This window comes from Oncorhynchus clarkii, chromosome 5, assembly GCF_045791955.1.
Source record: "Oncorhynchus clarkii lewisi isolate Uvic-CL-2024 chromosome 5, UVic_Ocla_1.0, whole genome shotgun sequence".
Lineage (NCBI taxonomy): Eukaryota > Metazoa > Chordata > Actinopteri > Salmoniformes > Salmonidae > Oncorhynchus > Oncorhynchus clarkii.
In genome coordinates, this window is record NC_092151.1 from 59,809,921 (window position 1) to 59,826,433 (window position 16,513).

A 16,513-nucleotide genomic window follows, 5' to 3' on the forward strand; every position below is an offset into this window, starting at 1 on the left:
GGACCTACTCTCTGTAGCGCCTTACAGCCAGATGCAGAGCAGTTGCCATGCCAGGTGGTTATGCAACCGGTCAGGATGCTCTCGATGGTGCAGCTGTAGAACTTTGAGGATCTGGGGACCGATGCCAAATCTTTTCAGTCTCCTGATGGGGAAAAGCTGTCGTCGTTGGACCATGATAGAGCGTTGGTGATGTGAACACCAAGCAACTTGAAGCTCTCAATCTGCTCCACTACAGCCCTGTTGATGTTAATGGGGGCCTGTTTGGCCAGCCTTTTCCTGTAGTCCACGATCAGCTCCTTTGTCTTGCTCACATTGAGGGAGAGGTTACTGTCCTGGCAACACACTGCCAGTTCTCTGACCTCCTCCCTATAGGCTGTTTCATCGTTGTCGGTGATCAGGCCTACTGTTGTGTTGTCAGCAAACATAATGATGGTGTTGGAGTCGTGTTTGTCTACGCAGTCGTGGGTGAACAGGGAGTACAGCAGGGGACTAAGTACACACCCCTGAGTGTTGAGGATCAGCATGGCAGACGTGTTGTTGCCTACCCTTACCACCTGGGGGCTGCCCGTCAGGAAGTCCAGGATCCAGTTGAAGAGGGATGTATTTAGTCCCAGGGTCCTTAGCTTAGTGATGAGCTTCATAGGCACTATGGTGTTGAACGCTGAGCTGCAGTCAATGAACAGCATTCTCACATAGGTGTTCCTTTTGTCCAGGTGGGAAAGGGCAGTGTGGAGCGCGGTTGATATTGCGTAATCTGTGGATCTGTTGGGGAGGTATGCGAATTGGAGAGGGTCTAGGGTATCCGGGGGGATGCTGTTGATGTGAGCCATGACCAGCCTTTCAAAGCACTTCATGGCTACCGCCGTGAGTGCTACAGGGCGGTAATCATTTAGGCAGGTTACCTTCGCTTCATTGGGCACAGGGACTATGGTGGTCTGCTTGAAACATGTAGGCATTACAGACTCAGTCAGGTAGAGGTTGAAAATGTCAGTGAGGACCTGAGGGTGTAACAGGTCAGCACCTCAGGAGTAAATGTCAGTTGGCTTTTCAGAGATCGAGACAGCAGATGTGTTACAGAGAGAGGGTTGAATCAGCAGGTCCAGGATAAGGTAGCAGGTCCGTTGAACAGGTTCCATAGCCGCAGGCAGAACAGCAGAAACTGGATCAGCAGCACAAACAAGTGGACTGGGGGCGGGGAAAGGCAGGATTCATCAGGCCAGGTAGTCCTGAGGCATGTTCATAGGGCTCAGGTCCTCCGAGAGAGAGAGAGAGAGGGGAGAGAAGAAAGGAGAGAGAGACGAGCATTCGAGGGAGCATACTTAAGATCACACAGGGCCATCAAAAGGTTCAGAGCTGGACCAAAACCATCTGGAACTGAATCCCCAGAAGCCCAGGCTTAATGACACCACTGCTCTGGTCCTAGCAGTTTTCCACTGGCCAAGTGTATTAGATGTCCAAATGTGGTCTGAGGGTGTTGCGTGAACCAATTTCTTTCAGTCACGGCTTAATGGTTAATGACAACCCCCATCTCTCAGACAAGCAGATATGAAATCTGAGCAACTTCTGTCTCTCCCCCTCTTTTTGCCTACCTATCTCCCCTCATTACTGAAAGCCTGATTGAGAGGGGCATGTGATTTGGGATCGTAAAGAGGGTCAACAGCCGTCCTAATGTACCAGTAGACGGGTGGATTATTGCGCTACTCACCTCTGCCTATAGCAACTCTGAGCACTACAGATGGACGACCTGCTTGCAGCAAATTTGGGCCAAGTCTTGGTCTGTCTGTCTCACACACACGTACTACCTCCATAATGTCTAAGATTAAAGCATAGCCAAATGTTCACTCAATCTTCTTCCAAAATTTCACCATCATCCTGTCTTTCCTGTCAGGATACCTCCGAAAACAAACAAGATGCAGTTGGTTTTTCACTTGTCATTCACTGTGCTTATGTGCTGAACCATAATACTTACAGCAATTGCCTGTAAATACAGTTTTGGTGGGGGGCTCCTTTACTTGCAGGTTACATCAATAAAGGTTGAACACCATGAAGGCCTTCTTCAACATGCCAATAGTAAGGTGCAAGTCTTTAGTTTTCCCTCAACACTTGGGAAATGGCTGCCAAACATGTGATGTGTAATTGGGCATTCTGAATGGGCTTGATCCCCTTTATAGCCCCTCTGCTGCCCTCCCTCCACCACACCGTCCCACGGCCAGAGCCAGACCAACCGACTGAATGCTTAGCCTGATTCAGCTGAGGGATAACCTGCCTTAAAAACAATGCAGATCAACAGGCAAGATACTTCACGTCACTGTAAATAATTAGACTACACAAATATGTAAACCTTGAAGCCAGGGCCTCCCGAGTGGCGCAGCGGTCTAAGGCACTGCATCGAGGCATCACTACAGACCCGGGTTTGATCCCAGACTGTGTCACAGCCGGCCGTGACCGGGAGACACGAGGCGGCGAACAATTGGCCTAGTGTTGATGTGACAAGACTTAGCCAATTGGATATCACGAAATTAGGGAGAAAAGTACAACAAAAAACAACAACTTGAAGCCATGAATTGTTTACACGTATGATAGGGCTCATGAACACGTGATTGCATTGTGTTAATGAAAATGTTTGTGCAATGGAGATAGAACAGATTGATCACAGGGATCCATTCCAGGGACTGTCACAGGAAGTTGACTTCCAAGCATTGATGGCTGGAGAGAAAGGTCCAGCATAAGACTAAGCTACTAACTGATCAAGTGTGCCAGGTAGGTGAAGAGGCAAGGATTGCACTACATTGCTTACACCATCCCAGCCAAGTCAGATCAGTATTTATTCAAAGAGTAGTGAGAAAACATCAGAAACACGTCAAAGTATTCTAACAGAACTTACGTATGATGAGGGGATGTAGGGTGGCCCTATTGAGTGGTGAGGGTCTACCACTGAGTCACAGCTGACTCAGACTGGGAATGGCATGATGTGGAACACACTGTCAATCCTGATTGGATTCTCTCAAAAGAACTGTATGTGATTTACCAATGCTTCCCCTCAAAATCCTGTCCAATTAATAAATCAGATGAGCCTTTTGAAAGAAACATCAAACATCCTTCATTCAATTCAATGAAAGCAGAGTGGGATAGAAAGTAAAATGTCTATTACCACTGTTAAAACCATGCAAATAATTATGGTATCATCTAATACCCTTCTAGTATAATTGCTATACATTGTAAAACCAAGGTTGTAGAACACATGTGACACAGATCACAGGAGGTTGGTGGCACCTTAATTGGGGAGGACAGGCTCAGGGTAATAGCTGGAGCGGAATCAATGGAATGGTATCAAATACATAAAATATGGTTACCATGTGTTTGTTGCCGTTCCAGCCATTATCGTGAGCCGTCCTCCCCTCAGCAGCCTCCACTGACACAGATGTACTTTGTTTAGACAACCTTCACTACTAGAATAAGAGACCGGCTTGTAGCCCTACATCCATACTGAATCTATATCACCTAATATATCTCTTGGTATTTCTTTTACACATTGTGAGAATTAAGACCGCCGTGGAAGTTGACCTAGAGCCAAGGTATCCAGATGCAAAATAACAACCCTGATGAGGTCTATATTTGAAGTGTCCAGTGTGGTTGCCTTGCCCAATCCAGAGTTAAGAGTGGAAAATAATTTATATATATTTTTTTTTCTCATACATTTTAGGCAATCACAATTGCATCACATTTCCCTAAGACATTATTTTGCACCGATGTTGGCAACCAGTGTAGGAATGAGTTAAAAATGATTTTGCTCAACCAGTTATTCACCAATTTAGCAGTGTACAAAAGCAATAAATGTTTTACAAGAGCCCCACAATACCCATAAAACCTAGTGGTCAAACAGTGCCAATCGTATTTTTCCAATATTAATTTTCCCATAGGGAATTTTAAAAACACTTAAAATAAGGTATGTTTCGTGTAGGCTTACCCTGGTGTGATGTTTTGATAACCATGTAAATCTCTCGGACACGGGTACTTCTTTCAATATATTCGGCTGCATTTACTCCGATTTGAAAATGACAAGTAGACATCACGCAATACTACAAATCCCTGCATGTCATCTCTAGCTGACACCTTTGCGAACAGCTAGTGTCAATTTAAAACTTGCGCAAGACAGTTCACAGAATTGTCAAAACTTTGCTAACATTAGATTGAGAGATTCTTACCGTTGCCTTGATTTGACAGTCTTGTCCAGCTCATCATGGCATTTGTAGTTCTTTATGATAGTCACATTAGCAGCTCATTAGCGTTTCATTTTTGGCCAGTAAATACAAGTCACTTTGTCCTAGAGAGATTTACATGTTTATTTATCAAAACATCAAGCAAGGTTAAGCCTACATGAAACACAGCCCTTATTTTAAAGTGTTTGCTTGGGAGACTAATGCCTTCTTATGTCATTCTCAGATGAACTGTGATCTAAATGACTGATTAAGAGGCCATTGCAAATTGGAGTTGATTGGCTAACACCCCAGCCAATTTGCACCAATGTCTCCACCTTGTGGCTAAAGCAAGGAGGTGCAGGATACAGACTAATAGACTACTCTTTTACACAAGTTTATTCAAGTAATATACAATATACATGTTGATATATAGTCTCAGGCTGTTTACATCCTCGGTGGTCCCGCTAATCTCCAGCCCTCCATCTTGCCCACCTTGGTGAACATGGCCAGTGTCCCCAGCCCAATACATGCCGTCGTGCCTGTCATTGCACTGTGAGCTGTAGATCAAAGAGACAAAAAAATACATGTTATTTGTGGAAAAGATATGGAGAGGCTGGATATTATCTTTGTTGCCCCTCTGTTCCGTGAGCAAACATCTAGCGATGAGAGGAAGTTCACAGCCCTACAAAGAGCAATTGCTTTTACAACCAGTCATCTTAGATATGCATAGGGAATGAATGTTGGAAGAAAATGCTTGGAACCAGGGTGTTCCATCCAAACGTTCCCAATGAGAAGACTCATTTTCCTTGTTTTGAAACATTTGCTCCCATTTGTTCCTACTGAATGAAACCCAGATATTCAGCATACTGTGTAATATATAGCATACTCACTACGAGCTCCAAGAAAGACTCCTGATGCACAGCCTCCGATGAAGTAGTTCACAGGGTCATCAGGAGCATCCCGGGCCTGTGCAGCTAGACAAGTGGTCATTCCAAAAATGGCCCCCAAGGCAGCTGTTTAGGAAGGAAAGACAAAATAAATACTTACACTGGCATAAACCTAGCCTGGTTGTCACCTCTTTTCAATAACCCGTTATAGTTATCATCCAATATTATGCAAATTAGACAGGAAAATGTTCTATCAAACTTAATCCATCAATTTGATTGGAAACCTAACATTGGACATTCTGACATAATACATTTCATTGTAAACATAGGGCACGGGAAGAACAGAGGATTCCCATTTGTTGCATTTTTACCACAACCACCTCAAATGTATAAATAATTGGGCTAGGCTACTGGTTCAAAATCTATAAGAGGAATGAAGAGAGAGGCCAATGGAGATGCCAGCGGAGATGTATGAATTGTGCAAGGGAACAGCAAAGATTGAGGTCAGGGCTTTGTGATGGCCACTCCAATACCTTGACTTTGTTGTCCTTAAAGCCATTTTGCCACAACTTTGAAAGTATGCTTGGGGTCATTGTCCATTTGGAAAACCCAGTTGCGACCAAGCTTTAACTTTCTGACTGACGTCTTGAGATGTTGCTTCAATATATCCACGAAAATTCTCTCCTCATGATGCCATCTATTATGTGAAGTGCTCTAGTCTCTCCTTCAGCAAAGCACCTCCACAACATGATGCCGCCACGGTTGGGATGGTGTTCTTCAGCTTGCAAGCCTCCCCCTTTTTCCTCCAAACATAAAGATAGTCATTATGGCCAAACAGTTCTATTTCTGTTTCATCGGACCAGAGGACATTTCTCCAAAAAGTACGATCTTTGTTCCCATGTGCAGTTGCAAATCGTAGTCTGGCTTTTTATGGCAGGTTTGGAGCAGTGGCTTCTTCCTTGCTGAGCAGCCTTTCAGGTTATGTCGATATATGACTTGTTTTACTGTGGATATAGATACTTCTGCACCCGTTTCCTCCAGCATCTTCACAAGGTCCTTTGCTGTTATTCTGGGATTGATTTGCACTTTTCTCACCAAAGTACGTTCATTTCTAGGCGACAGAACCGCTTCGTGAGCGGTATGACTGCAGCGAGGTCCCATGGTGTTTATACTTGCGTACTATTGCTTGTACAGATGAACGTGATACCTTCAGGAGTTCAGGAGTGGAAATTTCTCCCAAAGATGTACCAGACTTGTGGAGGTCTAGAATTATTTTCTGAGGTCTTGGCTGATTTCTTTTGATTTTCCCATGATGTCATGCAAAGAGGCACTGAGTTTGAAGGTAGGCCATGAAATACATCCACAGGTACACCTCCAATTGACTCAAATTATGTCAATTAGCCTATCAGAAGCTTCTAAAGCCATTACATCATTTTCTGGAATTTTCCAAGCTGTTTAAAGGCACAGTCAACTTAGTGTATGTAAACTTCTGACCCACTGGAATTGTGATACAGTGAATTATAAGTGAAATAATCTGTCTGTAAACAATTGTTGGTAAAATGACTTGTCATGCACAAAGTAGATGTCCTAACCGACTATAGTTTGTTAACAAGAAATTTGTGGAGTGGTTGAAAAACAAGTTTTAATGACTCCAACCTAAGTGTATGTAAACTTCTGACTTCAACTGCACGTCAGCTTTGACATCGGTTTTGCACATAAGCGTTAAACTAGACATCGGACATTTTTAGCTAATATCGGCCGATTCCAATATCCTTACCAATATATAATGCATCCCTAATATTTTGCATTACTCATTATATACTGTATTCTATCCTACTGTATCTTTTAGTCTATGCCATTGACATTGCTCATCCAAATACTTATAATTCCTTTACTTTAGATGTGTGTATTGTTGTGAAAGTGTTAGATATTACTGCACTGTTGGAGCTAGAAACACAAGCATTTCACTACATACGCAATAGCATCTGCTAAACATGTATGTGACAAATAAAATTAGATGATTTTGATTTGAGTCATCTCTAGCCACTTTGAACAATATGATCTTGCATTGACACCGCCTTCTCACAAGAGAATGACTGCAGGTCATAACGGTATTGTTTATTGTTATTCTATTGTTATTCTTAAAATGTTATAATTGTACCCATGTTCCATAGTATTTAATGGAAAAATTGCATGTGGTTTCCAACTACCAAATCAGCAACTGCGCTGTAAATCCAGCTGCATATTTAACATTGAGATTGCCAAAAGCCCAGTCTCTTCGGCAAATGACAAGAGTGGCAAGGAGTGTAATGTTAGCTAAAAAGATTGGTACCCTGAGTAGCATAACCCACCTTAACTGTATGTTGTTTACAAATCCTTATAACAAACATCTGATCACAGAAACATGTTTCTTATTACCACTGAAACACTAAGATCAAACAGCACACTTTCACCATCACTCACACAAGGAAAATATAGAGATTTAGGTGCAATATTAGGTGAATTGCAGCATTTTGACCTGGGCCCATATCTGCAAATCCTCTACTAGTAGGATCACTGATATAGGATCAGTTTTACTTTTGCGATCACAATGTATAAGATTACATGGATGGGGGGGACCTAGGTCCGTATCCACAGTGTCTCAGAGTAGGAGTGCTGATACAGGATCAGTGTTGCCTTTTAGATCATAGCCTGAACACTATTGGCTACTGATCTAGGAGGGGTAGCTGCGTATTCAGATTTCAGGTGTAATCATGATATTTTCATGGCAGTAAGCAAGGTTATTATTATTACTGCTGTATATGAGACTAGAGACACATACCCATGGTTACTGTGCCATTTGTGGCTCTCTGAACAGCTTGGATTGCAGAATCAGGCTGGAATGCCACAATGTGATAGGCTGAACCCACCAACCCTGTGTGTAAAAAAAAATTAGAATGTTAGACTACTGTGTACAGAGTTGACTAGCTAGCTACTTACTTGTCAAGTATTTAGCTACAAGAATGTTAGCTATGAAATGCTTGCTAGCTAACTGGTAAACCTCGTTCAAATTCCAATGTTTAATGTCCTATTTAGCTGTACTGTCTTACAGAAGATGCTGGCTAACCTAACAACGTTAACTGACGTTACATTAGTTAAAAACAAAACACGTTACTTGCTAGTGTGTTAGCAGAACTAGCATGGCATTGGCAGGTAACTAACTATGTTATGGCTAGTTAGCGTTACCGCTCTTTACCAACAGTTAACTAGCTAATTTATAATGCTTTCCTTTGTGTACGACTTACCTAGAGCTGTGCCTAATTTGGTGGTGATCCATGTTTTCTCGACACAATCCTTACCCTCTTGCAGATCCCAATAACCCATTTTGGATTTCACATGAAGGACAAGGAGACATCGCGAGATGTTAAAAATATGAAGACGAGAATTGAAATTGTAAAACTGTATTATAATCAAACAAACATTCTATAAATAGTACTTTGTTGACAAATTTGATTTTTATACGTTTAATATACAATTACTTTTACATGTGTTATTAGCTACATAATAAATAAAACACCATCTCACATTGACAACCTATTTCTAAATGGTCTGTAATGCTGTCAACACTAGTGACGGCTGAGGCAGCAGGAAGGACGGAGGATCAAGTGATTACGTCAAATGTGCGAAAGAGAGCGCGCTTGTTTGAAATGGAGAAGCGTCGCGGAAGCTATCGATAAAGAAGAACATCAATACGAAGCACCTGCTTTACAAGTGGGATGTACTGTTGAGCGCTACATCCTGGAGGGTTCGTGCTGATTGTATAGAGATTGTGGCAGCTGGTTGAATGGCGTCCCTTGACAAGGCAAGAACAATATGCATCAGGAGAAGTGCAGTATTATCATAAGGAGGAATGGAGGGGAAAAGAGAGGCAGAGGAGGAATAAGAGGAAGAGGGTGAGCTCGAGTCAGTTAAAAATGGCAGAAAAAAGGGAGACGGCTTGTTCAATAAGAATGGTAGAAAGTGTAAGCAGAGTGAGATGAAGACAGGAGGAGAAATGGAAGTGAATTAGCAATCAAACAAGCTAAGCATCAGTATAGAGACAAAGTATAGTCGCAATTCAACAGCTCAAACACAAGACGTATGTGGCAGGGTCTACAGTCAATCCTGAATTACAAAAAGCCCCGTCGCAGACACCGATGTCTTGCTCCCAGACAAACTAAACAAATCAAATCAAATGTATTTATATAGCCCTTCGTACATCAGCTGATATCTCAAAGTGCTGTACAGAAACCGAGCCTAAAACCCCAAACAGCAAGCAATGCAGGTGTAGAAGCACGGTGGCTAGGAAAAACTCCCTAGAAAGGCCAAAACCTAGGAAGAAACCTAGAGAGGAACCAGGCTATGTGGGGTGGCCAGGCCTCTTCTGGCTGTGCCGGGTGGAGATTATAACAGAACATGGCCAAGATGTTCAAATGTTCATAAATGACCAGCATGGTCAAATAATAATAATCACAGGCAGAACAGTTGAAACTGGAGCAGCAGCACGGCCAGGTGGACTGGGGACAGCAAGGAGTCAACATGTCAGGTAGTCCTGAGGCATGGTCCTAGGGCTCAGGTCCTCCGAGAGAGAGAAAGAAAGAGTGAAAGAGAATTAGAGAGAGCATACTTAAATTCACACAGGACACTGGATAGGACAGGAGAAGTACTCCAGATATAACAAACTGACCCTAGCCCCCCGACACATAAACTACTGCAGCATAAATACTGGAGGCTGAGACAGGAGGGGTCAGGAGACACTGTGGCCCCATCCGAGGACACCCCTGGACAGGGCCAAACAGGAAGGATATAACCCCACCCACTTTGCCAAAGCACAGCCCCCACACCACTAGAGGGATATCTTCAACCACCAACTTACCATCCTGAGACAAGCCCGAGTATAGCCCACAAAGAACTCCGCCACGGCACAACCCAAGGGGGGGCGCCAACCCAGAGAGGAAGATCACATCAGTGACTCAACCCACTCAAGTGACGCACCCCTCCTAGGGACGGTATGAAAGACAACTTCTTTGTTCGCTTTGAGGAAAATACAGTGCCACTGACTCGGCCCGCTACCAAAACCTGCAGGCTGTCCTTCGCAGCCAACGTCAGTAAAACATTTAAACATGTTAACCCTCGCAAGGCTGCCGGCCCAGGTGGCATCCCTAGCCGCGTCCTCAGAGCATGTGCAGACCAGCCAGCTGGTGTGTTTACGGACATATTCAATCAATCCCTATCCCAGTCTGCTGTTCCCACATGCTTCAAGAGGGCCACCATTGTTCCTGTTCCCAAGAAAGCTAAGGTATCTGAGCTAAACAACTATCGCCCCGTAGCATTCACTTCCGTCATCATGAAGTGCTTTGAGAGACTAGTCAAGGATCATATCACCTCCACCCTACCCTAGACCCACTCCAATTTCATTGCCGCCCCAATAGGTCCACAGACGGCGCAATTGCAATCACACTGCCCTAACCCATCTGGACAAGAGGAATACCTATGTAAGAAGGCTGTTCATCGATTACAGATCAGCATTTAACACCATAGCACCCTCCAAACTCGTCATTAAGCTCAAAACCCTGGGTCTCGACCCCGCCCTGTGCAACTGGGTCCTGGACTTTCTGACGGGCTGCCCCGAGCTGGTGAGGGTAGGAAACAACACCTCCAACCTGCTGATCCTCAACACTGGGGTCCCACAAGGGTTTGTTCTCAGCCCTCTCCTGTACTCCCTATTCACCCATGACTGCGTGGCCATGCACGCCTCCAACTCAATCATCAAGTTTGCAGACGACACAACAGTGGTAGGTTTGATTACCAACAACGACGAGACGGCCTACAGGGAGGAGATGAGGGCTCTCTGAGAGTGGTATCAGGAAAATAACCTCACACTCAACGTCAACAAAACAAAGGAGATGATTGTGGACTTCAGGAAACAGCAGAGGGAGTACCCCCCTATCCACATCGACTGGACAGTAGTGGAGAAGGTGGAAAGTTTTAAGTTCCTCGGCGTACACAACACAGACAAACTGAAATGGTCAACCCACACCGACAGCATGGTGAAGAAGGCGCAACAGCGCATCTTCAACCTCAGTAGGCTGTATAAATTTGGCTTGTCAGAGGGTAGTGAGGTCTGCACAACGCATCACCGGGGGGGCAAACTACCTGCCCTCCAGGACACCTACACCACCCGATGTCACAGGAAGGCCAAAAAGATAATCAAGGACAACAACCACCCGAGCCACTGCCTGTTCACCCCGCTATCATCCAGAAGGCGAGATCAGTACAGGTGCATCAAAACTGGGGCCGAGAGACTGAAAAACAGCTTCTTATCTCAAGGCCATCAAACTGTTAAACAGCCATCATTAACATTGAGTGGCTGCTGCCAACATACTGACTCCAATCTCTAGCCACTTTATAATAAAAAATTGGATGTAATAAATGTATCACTAGTCACTTTAAACAATGCCACTGTATATAATGTTTACATACCCTATATTACTCATCTCATATGTACAGTGGGGAGAACAAGTATTTGAAACACTGCCGATTTTGCAGGTTTTCCAACTTACAAAGCATGTAGAGGTCTGTAATTTTTATCATAGGTACACTTCAACTGTGAGAGATGGAATCTAAAAAATAAAAGCTTGATTTTTAAGTAATTAATTTGCATTTTATTGCATGACATAAGTATTTGATCACCTACCAACCAGTAAGAATTCCGGCTCTCACAGACCTCCTGTTCTCCACTCATTACCTGTATTAACTGCACCTGTTTGAACTTGTTACCTGTATAAAAGACACCTGTCCACACACTCAATCAAACAGACTCCAACCTCTCCACAATGGCCAAGACCAGAGAGCTGTGTAAGGACATCAGGAATAAAATTGTAGCTCATTCTTTGGGGATGCTTTTCTGCAAAGGGGACAGGACGACTGCACCTTATTGAGGGGAGGATGGATGGGGCCATGTATCGCGAGATCTTGGCCAACAACCTCCTTCCCTCAGTAAGAGCATTGAAGATGGGTCGTGGCGGGGTCTTCCAGCATGACAACGACCCGAAACACACAGCCAGGGCAACTAAGGAGTGGCTCCGTAAGAAGCATCTCAAGGTCCTGGAGTGGCCTAGCCAGTCTCCAGACCTGAACCCAATAGAAAATATTTTACAAACCTTACAAAAAATTACAAACCTCTACATGCTTTGTAAGTAGGAAACACTGCCGATTCTGCAGGTTATCAAATACTTGTTCTCCCCACTGTACTAGTAAATCCAAACCTAATTCTGATTTATTTTTTGGTTGGAATAAGGGTTTTCGATTGATGTTACCTGGGAGATCTGTTTGAAGTCTCTTAAAATCATGGATGTGTTGGATGAGGTGGCGTCGATGAGAATAACAAAAGGGTGGCCTTATTTTTTTTTTGTGTGTGTTGGAACAGAAGGAGCGTGCTCTGTGCCTCAAGAAGATGGTGAGTTGGAATGTGTCCTGTGTGGATCTTCAAAGCAGGGCGCCTATCAAGGGTGTTACCTCTGGGGTTGCGCTAGAAGTAAATGTGCAAAGGATATATGAATAGAATTGTATCAAGTGCTTGGTGCACAATGACTGCCCCGCATGGTAGATGGAGTGCGGAAGCCCATTCCATCCATTCTCTTCCTTCTCACGTGTATGCCCAAACCCATACAGTGTGAGAAATTTCAATGATTTGGTCATGTCAGGTGTATGTAGATGGGAGGAGTATTAAATGCTCCTCCAGGCACTTGTCCTCTCCCGTCTGGACTACTGCAACTCGCTGTTGGCTGAGCTCCTCGCTTGTTCCACAAAACCCCGGCAACTTATCCAGAACGCAGTAGCCCGCCTGGTTTTCAACCTTCCCAAATTCTCTCATTTATTTAGTCACCCCGCTTTTCCCCACACTCCACTGGCTTCCAGTTGAAGCTCGTATCCACTACAAGGCCTTGATGCTTACCTACGGAACAGCAATAGGAACTGTCCCTCCCTACCTTCAGGCTATGCTCAAACCCTACACCCCAAACCGAGCACTCTGTTCTGCTACCTCAGGTCTCTTGGCCCTCCCACCCCTACGGGAGGGCAGCTCCCACTTAGCCCAGTACAAGCTCTTCTCTGTCCTGGCACCCCAAATGTGGAACCGCAGACAGCAGAGTCCCTGCCCATCTTCCGGAAACATCTGAAACCCTACCTCTTCAAACAGTATCTTAAATAATCCTCCTCCCCCCCCCCCCCCCCCCCCCCCCAAATAAATATAAATGACATAGCATTTGCACTTGACACCCCCCCCTTCTAGCTCTAACTTTACTGATAGCTACATTATTGAGGAAAAATTTACTTTCTATGCCTGTGATATGTGGTTGTCCCAACTAGCTATCTTAAGATGAATGCACTAACTGTAAGTCGCTTCGGATAAGCGTGTATGCTAAATGACAAACATTTCAAATGTAAAAATATGCCAGCTGAGTTTAAATGCTGCAGTTGTGGTTGCGAACATGCACCCGTTTCGGAAGTGTGCAGAATAGGGTGAAGGAGACAGAGGAGGCAAGAATAATCCAGAGGTGTTGAGAACAGTGGAAGAAAGGTGTGAAGTTGAAGAAGTAATGGTTGTAGGAGTAGAGGCAGAAAATTATATTCATTGTCAACAGAGGGATCCTGACATGTTGCATGTTAAGAAGGTGGGCTTTGTAGCATTTATTTACTTTGGTTATTGCACAGTGCAAATGGAGAGGAAATATGAGAAAATAGGCATCATTGTGTGTGGGTTTAGCGTTTTAAGAGGGGCAGAGGCATTACAAGGAATCCTGTCAATGAATGCTCTGTCCTTACAGCCACCTGAGCCTGTGTAGGGATGTGACTGCGATGGTTGTTAGATTTTTTGTTGTTGAATTTTTTTGTTTTTTGTTTCAATACCCCGTACAGTAGATGGCGGCAATACACCAAGATGTGTAGTCTGCCATAAAACTTAAAAGAAGAAGACAAAATAACCAGTGACTCTTTCCGGGGCGAAGTTTAAGCCACAGGTTACAAAACTGTTGCGAAGTTCATTGTATTTATCCAGCCTTTTATATCAAAACAGTGCAGACAACGAACTATTAGATTGCACGAGTCATGTTGTTCGTAATTATTACATGGAATTATATCTATTGTTACGTTTCTCATGGGTTTCAGATATTAGATATATCATAGGATGGCGTATGTAACTGTAACTGGTTAACTAGTTAGCTTGCTGTTTCGGTTTCTAGCATAGCATCATCAAGCAGTTTTTTCTGGACACGGAACAATGTTTTTTGGTGCAATTGTACAGTTGTTTACCGAACTAGGAGGACCTATACTAAACGCTGAAGAAAGTGCAGCCATGGCAGGAAGAGTAAACACCAGCCCTCCGGTGAAATGCTTGTTCACGAGCAATGAGTCAATAGTCACGATCAGTCTTCTACGGTGAGCTAGTGTACATTTACTTTTAGGTCGTGTCATATTCCTCATGTGACATGTCCTCGCCGTCACCGGTACAAATTCGAGAGGCGAACGCACACCTGGCCGCGGTGCACAGGCGGGTAGCAGAACTGGAGCAGCGGCTCGAGGCAGCAGAGAACACCGTGAGGGAGCAAGCAGAGAGTCTCATCAGGAAGGACGAGCAACTGAGGGCTGCTACCCAGGAGATCACCGAGGCCAAGAATAAGTAAGTGATGGAGGTGTTGTCTCTTCAGGCATTGCCAAAGCTCCCCTTTCATTTGCCAATTATTGTTGTTTCATATGTGCATTGTGTGGCTGAGACTGCAAAAAAAATTGCTGAGTTTATCATCGATTTCTCTTTTTATCTAACTTTTCTCTAGAGAGATTTACTACCTCCACGAGAAGCTGTGCAAGTCAGAGGACACCATCCAGAGGTTTCAGAACATGATCAAGGAGAAGGATGCTATGATAGGCCAGTTGCAACATCGCTGCCAGCTCCTGGACAACATCTGTAAGAGCAGGCCTTTACTAGACAGTATGCTGTTCCATATGGCTGAGGCAGAAAGACTTGGGCCAGTGGTGGGGATGGGTGAACCCACTGTCAAAACATCCCTCACAGACGGGGAGTCAAACTGCAGTCCCAACCGCATCTCTAACCACAAAGACTTCTCTCTCAGTGAAGATGACCAGGAGCTGGATGAGATAGTGTTTGGAACAACTGTATAGTACAAGGCCCCTGAGAAGAGTTAGGTTAGTGAAGAGGTTCTAGAAGAGGGTGGTACTTGAAGTAGAGGCATGAGTCATTTCAAAACATCTGCATGTTGTTATTGAATTAAAAAAAATCTCAAATAGAACATTTGTGCTCTAAGTAGTTCTTTATACTCTGCAGATAACTTACAAGTTAACATGACGTCACATGGGGGAACTGCTTGACACGTTATGAAGACTTTGGTTTAACCAAATTAATGGAAACTAATCTGCCTTGATTCCACATCTTAACCAGACAATAACCAGGTGTCCATTTGACATCAGTTTCTGTTGTTTTAACTGCTGTATTTTTGTACTGTAATATTTGGAAATGGTGTAAAAATTGCCTCTGTTTATGTTCAGCTCAGTGTTCAAAGGTCAAAAAGTGTTGAGAAGGTCAGAGTTCAGAAAGTACATCTGTTGCACATGCAAGGCTAGGTTCTACTGCATCCCATGCATTTGACTATATAGTATACATTGAATCAGTCATTCTGCACTGACAAAGTTTTTTTTGAAGTGACAATTAAACTTAAAGTGCTTGAGGTTATTTTCGGGGAGTGTACTTACTCTACATGTATCCCATGTAAGCATGGCATTTAATGGTTAATCTAAGACATACATTCGCCTCTTGTTGGCGTCAATATTTGCTTCAGAGAAGCAAAGTCTATGCAACATTGAAGTTTGCGTCACTCTTACAGTACACTCACTCTTGCATTACATAAGATGCTACATAGATGTGACATTCCAGTAGGGTCAAAAGCAGGGGAAATCATGCCTTGTGCTCATAATAATACTGTACTGTTTTGCTTAGTCATTATATAAGCAATATTATATATTGTTTTGGCTTAAATCATCAGGTGGCTAAAAGTATTGTGTTATGTCTGCTGTGTCTTTCAGTACAACTGCATGATTGTGCAGCTTAAACTGTTCCTCTTGAAATGTCAATGTGTGTTGCTCTGTTCATTTAAGAAAATATTTTTTGAGAAGTGGTATTTTGATTCAATGAGGAAGTTTTTTTTTAGCAACAGACCAGTCTGCTACATTAATAAATTATTTATTTCTACAATATTTACTTCATTTATTTGGAAAAAGACAAAGTTAATAGCTTGGCAGTGTCACTAGCTACTTTTCCTACTTCAGGGATAATGTGACTGAAAAAACAATACTTAAATCTTTGTAAAACATTCCCCGTGCCTTTGTCTTTTCTAG

The 16,513-nt window shown here is 43.6% G+C and overlaps 2 protein-coding genes across 2 annotated transcripts; one reads left to right on the forward strand and one right to left on the reverse strand.

Moving 5' to 3' along the window:
* Positions 1 to 4,577: 4,577 nt before the first annotated feature.
* On the reverse strand, positions 4,578 to 8,667 carry LOC139410127 (NADH dehydrogenase [ubiquinone] 1 alpha subcomplex subunit 11-like). Its single transcript, XM_071155573.1, has 4 exons — positions 8,371 to 8,667; positions 7,908 to 8,000; positions 5,090 to 5,212; positions 4,578 to 4,756 (listed from the first exon to the last, which is right to left on the reverse strand). The coding sequence occupies exons 1-4, from the start codon at positions 8,447 to 8,449 to the stop codon at positions 4,644 to 4,646; spliced, it is 408 nt and encodes a 135-aa protein (XP_071011674.1). The 5' UTR covers positions 8,450 to 8,667; the 3' UTR covers positions 4,578 to 4,643.
* A 5,426-nt stretch (positions 8,668 to 14,093) lies between these two features.
* On the forward strand, positions 14,094 to 16,370 carry LOC139410128 (vimentin-type intermediate filament-associated coiled-coil protein-like). The gene is made up of 2 exons (XM_071155574.1): positions 14,094 to 14,783; positions 14,938 to 16,370. The coding sequence occupies exons 1-2, from the start codon at positions 14,593 to 14,595 to the stop codon at positions 15,281 to 15,283; spliced, it is 537 nt and encodes a 178-aa protein (XP_071011675.1). The 5' UTR covers positions 14,094 to 14,592; the 3' UTR covers positions 15,284 to 16,370.
* The last annotated feature ends 143 nt before the right edge of the window (positions 16,371 to 16,513 follow it).